General features: G+C 40.1%; 1 protein-coding gene across 1 annotated transcript; it reads right to left on the bottom strand.

Moving 5' to 3' along the window:
• Nucleotides 1–2,829: 2,829 nt before the first annotated feature.
• Nucleotides 2,830–8,661, bottom strand: NEXMIF (neurite extension and migration factor). The gene is made up of 3 exons (XM_040622042.1): nucleotides 8,583–8,661; nucleotides 3,517–7,888; nucleotides 2,830–2,923 (listed from the first exon to the last, which is right to left on the bottom strand). Exons 1-3 carry the CDS (start codon nucleotides 8,659–8,661, stop codon nucleotides 2,830–2,832), a joined length of 4,545 nt encoding a protein of 1,514 aa, XP_040477976.1.
• Between the last annotated feature and the right edge of the window lie 369 nt (nucleotides 8,662–9,030).

Here is a 9,030-nt window from a genome sequence, read left to right as displayed (position 1 = left end):
CAGACCAAGGAAAATTCCATATATCTGACTTGAAACATCAGTGATAGGGCAAAACACTATTTTTATATCTGTGGGCCCTCACTCCACTAAGGCAGATGGTTGAATAAGGGTCTCCAAAAAGTCAGGCCTACTATGTTGTGACAGGAAGAAAAAAAATTGTGAGCAGTGGCAGGACCAAAAAAGCCATAAAAACTGAAGAGCTCAGAACATAATGTACTGAGAGGATATTAAGTGAAATTAAGAGAATAAGCATCTTCTGCCTTGTCCTATTGCTCATTAACCAAAATTAGGTTCTTGTTATGTTTCAGTACAAAACGATTGATTACAAGTCACTGATACATATGTTAAAAAACATATAATGCACTGTAGGCCATTAAAAACGGTACTTTAAAATGTCAATTCTCTTTGGAGAAAGGGATGAACCATGCCCTAGAATTGGCCCCTAATGGGCTCCATAGGAGCAACTGAAAGAGTATCCATTCCAAAGGACTTGTGATAGCAAGTTCTGACAAGGAAACTGTTTCTGAAAGTTTCAGGCTGTCCTACCCCACCCCCACCCCATTTTTCAAAGCTGAACTGAGAAAAACTGGGACAACTCCTCCCATGTTGTTTTTTTTTTTATAAAACACACTGTACCCATGGAACATTTTCTTTATTTCTTCTTTAATTGCCACCTTTTGATTACATAGAGAGCACTCCATTCTCGTAAGTGACTTTGAGATCTGGAGTCTTGGGGATCATAATACAGGTAGAGTTGGTGATTGCAAACTAGAATTTAGCTGCAAAACAGAACAAACAAAAACAAAAACAGAACAAAATCTAGTTCTTAAGAACCAGCCATAGCATTAAGCATAAACAGTTAGCTGTCAGAGTGGAGAAATAGAAGAAAGTGTTCCAGTTTGATTATTTTCCCTTCTGGATGGCAGCTGTAGAGTAGGAGACATGTTTCATCTGGTGCCTTTCCATTAAGTAATTGTCTAAGACTCACCACACACAGAGCATCAAAGCCTAGTAACAGGCCTGAAGCAGCCTCACAAAATGCTCCTCACGCACTCATTCCCAGAGACACACACAATCACACCATCAAGAACACAGGCTTGTTCATTTTACTACCTAGTTATAAGTAGTAGAGCAGGCTGGTGAAAAGAATCATGGACTGGGAAGTGTATGTACTTATATATGGGACAGGCTTCCTTCCATTTCTCTCTACTTTCAAATGTTTCATCTCTGGTTGTGAATATATTTAGGTGGCAATGACTAGGTAGGTTTATATTTTGCTTAAATTTGTCCTTTTGAAACATCTTTTTTTTTAATCTCCCTTTCCCCCACCCACTTATTCTCCACCCTCCCACCCACAGCCTATATATTCACAAGTTAATAGGTTAGTAACAGTATTAGTAAGAATAGTAAGAGTAACAACGACAACAACCAACAACATTAATAATATTAATCCCCTATATCTGTATAGCACTTTACGATCTACAAAGCGCTTTTACATCCATTATCTCATCTGTGCCATAATGCATCAGTCGTCAGACACACAGGTCTTCAACTGTGCAAGGAAAATAGATCAAATGTTAGAAGTCAAGTGGTAAATAAAGGGGAAGAAAAAGCCACACTAGTAGTGTTGAAGCTGTGAACTTTAAAGACAAAAGGGGAAGGGCAGAATAAAAATGTGATTTTAAAAATGTATATAAAAATTGAAATTTAAGTTTAGTGTTTGGCATCAAATACTAGTCATCCTCAGACTAAGTATATACGGCCCCGATTAGTTGTTACCACAAACTGTTCAGCTTATCTAATATATGTACGTAACTCACAGGAGTTGAACTGAGATGCCTTAACATTTTCTTTAAATGACATTGGCATTGCAAGATTAAACACTTAAAGAACACTAAAGCCATGATGTGAGTGCACTTTTGACAAAACATTTGTGAAACTACTTAAATAAAAGCAATCTATGTACTTCATTTATCATTAGTGTTGATTTTATAGCTATTTTATAATTTATCCCAGACTATTATAAAATATATAAAACTGAGATATAAAGTATCAGCAATATAACTTTGCACTTTAAATAATTTTCAGCTACGGATTCTGCTTTTAGAAAACAAACTTTAAAGCAGCTGTTTTGTTTCCTTGTAAAAGGTTCTGTAAATGCATATATTAAGTCCCTGATGGACTTAGCTGTTGTGACTTCCAGACTTTTTCCACAACTGAACTGTTAGACAATGGAACAAACAAAACTTTATTGTGCCTTATTTAATTGTTTATGTTTCCACACAGGACAGCAGAGTTTAAAATTTCAAAATAATGTATGTATGCATATATATATATTTAAAAATTTATTAATGAGCTTTAAACTGTGGGGTGAATCTGTGAGATGAGGTAAGGAAATCTGGCACATTTCAAACAGTATCCTTTAAGTTTTGGTAAATTGTGTAACACAACATATTTTCCCACTGTGATCTATAGGTGCTATCCACATAAGTGGGGGTGGTTAATAGCAAGAATCACTGGAATGTTTCTAGTAAATCAACAGGGACAAGCTCCCCAAATACTCACAACCAAATGTTGATATAGAAGTAAAAATATATACAATACAGTCACTTGTTTGTAGTTTGGCACAATATTTTCCTTTTTTCCTTGGGTAAATAGTGCATAAACTACTTGTGCAACTGTATGACTTTTGAAGTCTTTTACATAGAACATCAGATTAAAGTTTGCTTCCAAAGACTTATTCCCACACTTCAAAATTCTTTTCTTTAAGCACTTATATGTCAACATACATACCACAAGGCATATTTTGAAAGAAATAAAATACAAACATCAAATGTCTTTCTGGAAAATGTGAGTTTCTTCTTCAAACACAGGTAAAACCCAAAATGCTGTTTCTGCTTTTAGGAGATTGTAGTTGGAATCCCTGCAGAAAAACCAAACAATTTATGCCACCTTAGTTAGCTTTAGTGTATGTCCCACAAAGGGATCATACAATCTAAATTTATTTACATCATACTGAATGCTGTATGATGCAGAAAGAGCTACAGATACAGGGGGCACTAGAAAGCACTCCTAATTGCCACACGATGAGATTTTGTTTTCCAAATTATGCTCTTTTCGCTTAAATGATCTTGCCCTTTAGTCTATATAACTTTTTGATTCTGTTGTTCAGAATGTTTTTTACTGCAAAGCCCTTCCCTTCCCAAAATCATTCAAGAGCATATTTTAGTTCTATTTTCTCAATTAGTAGAAACTAATGCTGAATAGCAGAAAAAGTAGCCTTGTTAGAGTTTATCCCCAGCTAAGCCACAACAAAATTGCCCAATCTTTTGGGTGGCTTAAAGGCATAGGAATTGTCATGCACTTTTTTCTTTTTAATTTGAAAAAGAAGGGAATGGGACAGTTTCTTTCATGCAAACTTTTGCTTTCAAGAAGGAAAAAATGAGGGACTGTGGGCTTAGCAGGTAGTAGGAAAGCTAAGGGTACATCATCTCAGCCATTTTGGTGCAGTATTACCTCAGTTTTTCAAAAGAAGCTGTCCCAGCCTCATCCTTGTGGACCTGTTCTCGCTCCACGCACTTTCCCTTACACTTCTCATCTCTCAGGGCCTTGGAGCTGGATTTGTGACGATATAACTTTTTGTGTGTTGGTCCATTATTGCCTAAAGTGCTCAGGTTATTATACTTTTTATCAAAGAAGGCGGAGCGAGAGTCCTCATAACCATGCATGTTTGCATGACCAGGATCACCTATCGCTGCTTTCCCATTGGTTTTACTCACACCCTTGATGGACCTGTGATTCTTAGTAGCTCCTGGGGACCCACTGTTGACCTTTTTCTTAGATTCCTGTGGTGTCCCAGCCAATATTTTGAGGGTTTTTAATTTTAGGCTATTAGACTCTGGGGAGTAGAATATGTTGGGGTCCCCATGGTGCTCCATGGGTTCCCAAAGGGGCTCTATGGAGGCCATCATGAATCTCTGCACATCTGCCATACCAGAGGCAATGTTGGATAAGATATAGGAAGGCTCCTGAAATTCCCGTTGGTCATCATCAAGGAGGTTATTCGTGTTGGTGCCCATGCTCAGGTCGCTCCAGGCTGGGTTACTCTCCTTCCCCAAAGTCCAGTCTCCAGAAAGTCCCTTTTGACTCGGCATCTTCATGGAGGTCACCTGGCTACCATGTTGGATACATTCAGCCAATGTCTTCCCTGTGGAAGATATGCTGTTGATTTGGCCTCCCCCACGGCCAATGCCAATTTGCATCTTCTCTCCATTGATTGCAGCCATATATTTCCCTTTCTTTGTTGACTTAGGGGCCTGGCGGGAGGTTTTGCCAGGTGGCTTTTCAATTCCTTTGCTGTTGGGTTTGAGAGATTTTTTCCTGGTGTTTTTCTGAGAAGAGCTTTGGTTCATAGCCCCACTCTTGCTGGGTGAAGTTTTCTTTCTTGATTTTGACACTTTGTTGTTAGTACTCATTTGACCAGATGGATCATTGAATGCTGATAGGCAAGGAGTTTTTTGGAGCAGGCTGACAGAATCCTCATCATTGAACATGTGGAACTGAAACTGATGGTTATTTAAAGTAAATCCATCATCCACTTGGACCTGCCTTGAATGGGTACTGCAGTCCCACTTGATTTTCTCCATATTGCCCAATGGTCCTGGAACACCCTCTTGGAACCCCTTTAGTGTTCCTAGTGTCTTGATACTCTCACAGCTGGTAATTTGAGGGGAAAGACTAGGGGTGTCAGGTGGGGACATCTCTGAGAGAGATGAGTGGCGGAATTTGTCAGGAGTGAAGTTGGAGATATCCAGGAGGTCAGTGGACTCCTTTAATGGTGTTATCTCATCAATGCTCTGCTGGATCACCAGCTTGGGACTGCAATGAGCCAGGAAGTCATCAGTAATGTCATCATCACCATCTTTTTCACAGGATTTCAAGCTTAAGGAGCAATAATTGCTTGAGTTGACGGAGAGTGGGGCCATTGACTCAAAGCTAAAGAGCCGATCATCATCCATATTGGCTGGGCCCTGCTGGAAAGGAAAGCATATCTCTCCATTATTAAAGTGACATAATTGATAAGAGTCATCAGCTGGGAGTTGGGTGTCTTGCACAGAGGCATATAGGACCTTGTTGCAATTACTGCCTTCACTATTGAGGCAGATTCGATTGTATGTTGTAGCTGTGAGGTTATTTTCCATGGAGACTACTTGGGAGACTCCAAATTCATTAGATTGGGTTGGAGCTATCTCCCTTGAGACTTCAGCTATGAATTCCTGGGGGCCAGAAGTAGGCTTGTTGGGCCACACATTTCCATAGTTGCTTGATTCTATTTTGAAGTTTTGGGATGACTGCTGCAGCTCAGACTCAGAGGGTGAGGAAAGCACACAGTCCTGGGTAGGCTGGAGAGGCACAAAAGATTTTTCTGTTTGAGTGAGGCTGCCTTCATTTTGCTCTGGAGAATGGTGAGTGAAGTATGATATACCAGTATTATTTGACAAATCAGAAGCATCTAACAATGTCTGCAGATACCCTCCAGGGAGAACAGGTATATTGGTGGCAACATTAGCAGATGATAGAGGCATTTCAGAAGAGCAGGTGGTTGGTAAGAAAGTAGAATTCTTAGCAACCTTTGCCTCATGAAATTCAGATAGATGAGAACTGTTTGAGGTCCCAGGAACAGCTTCATTCTTTAAATTAGCTGTAGAGGATTGATCTTCCAAAAGAGGGCTCATTTGAACAATTGGCTTGTTTTCTTGCCCAGCTTTGATTTTCTTGGATTTTAACCTGGCTTCACTTTTAAATTTAATTTTGTTGAGCACTTTCCTCTCTGGCCCCTTAAATCCTGCCTCTTGGGCTTTGACTTTCACTGAGTCAGGGCCTGTAACGTCATTTAAATGTGATGCATTTGCACAGCCAGGGACAGCCAGAGGGGCTGACTTCAGTGTACCTTTCTGGCCTCCATCTTCTTTACGAGTACTACCTTGCCTCTGATCACTGCAGAATGAAATCTGCTTGCCACTTGTTGAAGTTTCCACAGATGGGATTCTTTGAATCCTGTGCCTATTGCCTAGTTTAGATTTTCGTTTGCGAGCAGGTGGCAGGAATGACACCTCAAAGCTACCTGGTTCAAAGTTTGGTTTTTGGCATAAGGGTATCTTGTTGGAATCAGTGTTGCTGTTTCTCTGTTTTTTCTTCTTCTGCCAAAAGCCCTTCAAGGGGGCCAGCTTTGCATATTTGTTGAGCTGATTCTCACTTAAATTCACTGTTGTCTCACTAGAATCTACCCTACCCAACTTCACCAGCATGTTCTTCTCACCTTTAAAGCGATTGATGATGATATATTTGATAATAACAGGAGGCTCCTTACGGGTTACTTTTCTTCTCTTTTTGGGACACCATTCATCATCATCTTCCTCTTTGGAACCACCTGGCAGCCATTCCTTCCTCTCATTTACTTTTTCACCCTCTAATGAGTCAACATCATATAGATAATCTTCACTGTACCTGACTTTTCTCTTGGCTCGCAGCCCATAGTTCTGCTGGGAGGAGGAGCTGCCAGAATTAGTGTCCCGAGCCATATAGCGGCTACAGTCCTTGATCTCCCCCATGGCATCATAAGAGACCTCAATGAAGGAACTGTCATCACTGAAATTCCCTGATGCCTCCAAGGAATTGGCAAGATGGTCCTGCTTTGGATTCTTAAATTGCCCTACTTCAGTCCCATTGCACGGTTTATTTAAGGCAGATTTTTCTCCATTATCCTTTTCATCCTTTTTCTCTACACCCTTGTCTTCCTGTCCCTCTTCTTTGCCTTTTTTCTTGTCCAAGTTTTTATCCTCCTCTCCCCAGATGATATTCACATCAGGAACCTTGAATTGGGAAAGATCACTGTTCTGCTTCAGGACCCCACTCTTAGACTCCCGCTTGGGGCAGGTAGTAAAGACACTGGGGAAAAAGTTGAATTGGGCATCCTCCTGCATTAGAAGGGTGGTCTTGTCTCGAACATTGTCTTGGAAGGACTCATATCGAATTTTCAAGGAACAGACATCACTGCCCAGTGTTGACTCATCATCATCGAACATGTAGTTATCCACATCTTCTTCAGAGAATAAGTTGACAGACAGCTCATTTTTGGAACAGAGGTCAAGTAGTTCAATCTTACTCTCACTAATAAAAGTCTCAAAGTAACCCCAATCCTGATTGGAATTTGCCAGCAAAGCCTCTTCTGTATTACACTTGTCTAACAGTAATGCCTCATAATAACTTTTCTGAGCTGGATCCTCCAAGTCGATGTCAGATTTCTCAGCTTCCCGTTTTTCTCCTGCCCTTGATTTGTGCAGAGGAAAACCTAGCAGCTGGTCTGAGAGCAGCTGCTCTCCGTATTTCATGTTTTCTCCAGCATTAATACACTGGATCCCTATATCAGAAACTGCACAGGTTTCATAATCCTTATTTAGATCACCAACTTTCAGACTGATCCCTGGCTCAGGATCTACTGCATCCTTGGATTCCATGAAACAGCCCAGACAAGTCCGGCTTGGCTGCATGAGGCAGTCCCCATTCAGAGCTGACATGCCTGCAGGCTCCATTATGGCGAATGGAGCTTTCTCACACTCATTGGGCAGTGACCATGTATGCAGGCTTTTTGCAACACCAGATGTAAGGGAGATGGCATTCACAGAAGCACTATTAGCAGCATGCTCAGGTGCTTCAATTAGCCCCAAAGGAGATGGGGGGCTCTGCATACAAGGTTTCTTAGAAGGCAGAGGCAGGAGACCCCTGGGATACATCAGGGTCTCTTTTTGAACCACCGGTATAGGCTGGATTGGTGCAGCAGCTTCTAGAGCTGCCAATGACTTTATTGCCACATCCTGGTCCTCTGAATCTGGAGAAAAGGGAAAGAAATGACAGAAATAAAGTTAAAGGTCTTAGACCACACTCATTAACTCTCTTTCCCTTGATCAGTTTCTGGTACTTGATCTTATATAAGCTAAGGCTCCACTTCTCTGGCTTTAGAACTAGAAACTACAAAGTTAAAGAACAAACCCTGACTTTATATTGAGCATTCACGCAAGTGAAAAATAGTATTTCTTTAGATTTAGCTTTTTCTTTAGACACAGACAGAGCTCTCCTCAGAAATAAGGAAATATTTGGACTGCTTGATCAATTGGAAAGTCAAGGCTTTCAGGGTGGGAAAATGCTCAGGTGGGATAGTTATGGTTTTAAGCTATAAAGCTTAGTCCTATCATTCAGACCTCTGTTCTGGAAACTCCTCTGCTTCTAGACTTTTCAAACCACACATCAGAGCATATTTCTAATTCGCTATGAATTTTGAGGAACTTAAGTATTCATCGGACAGAGATGATTTGCAAGAACAAAGTGTTTGGATTAGATAGCTCTTAGAGACCCTTCTAGCCCAGTTAGAAATTTGGTGGAATAAAATTTAGGATTAATATCAATCTCAGAGGCACCCTAGACTTAACCTGCTCCAAGTTTCCATTTTGTGGACACTAAAAATCTATAGTAATAACAAAGGACTACTAGCAGAGATAGTAAATACTATAATTAAATTCTCTTACCATTTTCTTTGACCCCATTAATCAGAGTGTTTTCTCCATTGGCTGAGGCAACAACAGCCTTATCTTGTTGGTTATCCATGAATGTAACCTCTTATTGTTTCATTCCAAGTCCAAATGCTGCTCAACCTGCACATTTCAAATATATAATGTTAGTCATTAAATGTATTTTTTTCTGTTTTAAGGTTATTTCAGTTGGAGAGGTCTTTAAGACCTCCAGGCTCCCTGGAATTTACATTTCCCAGACTGGCTTCTTTGTTACTTTTTTTTTTTGTTTCATAGTTTATACCCACTATATAAATCAGTTTTTAAAATTTTATTTAAATTCAAGTTGGTTAACATATAGTGTAGTATTGGTTTCAGGAGTAGAATTTAGTGTTTCATCACTTACATATAACACCCAGTGCTCATTCCAACAAGTGCCCTCCTTAATACCCATCACCCATCTAGC

This window comes from Ursus maritimus (assembly GCF_017311325.1).
Source record: "Ursus maritimus isolate PB19 chromosome X unlocalized genomic scaffold, ASM1731132v1 scaffold_X1, whole genome shotgun sequence".
Classification (NCBI taxonomy): Eukaryota; Metazoa; Chordata; class Mammalia; order Carnivora; family Ursidae; genus Ursus; species Ursus maritimus.
The sequence above is the reverse complement of the archived record's forward strand: the minus strand, read 5'-3'. Positions and strand labels throughout refer to the sequence as shown.

Excerpts from the sequence above, each read along its gene's own strand:
- NEXMIF (XM_040622042.1), bottom strand. The coding sequence starts at position 8,661 with ATGGATAACCAACAAGATAAGGCTGTTGTTGCCTCAGCCAATGGAGAA. Across the intron at positions 7,889-8,582 it reads TAATGGGGTCAAAGAAAATG|ATTCAGAGGACCAGGATGTG; the intron begins GTAAGAGAATTT and ends CCTTTTCTCCAG. Across the intron at positions 2,924-3,516 it reads GCTTCTTTTGAAAAACTGAG|GGATTCCAACTACAATCTCC; the intron begins GTAATACTGCAC and ends GTTTTTCTGCAG.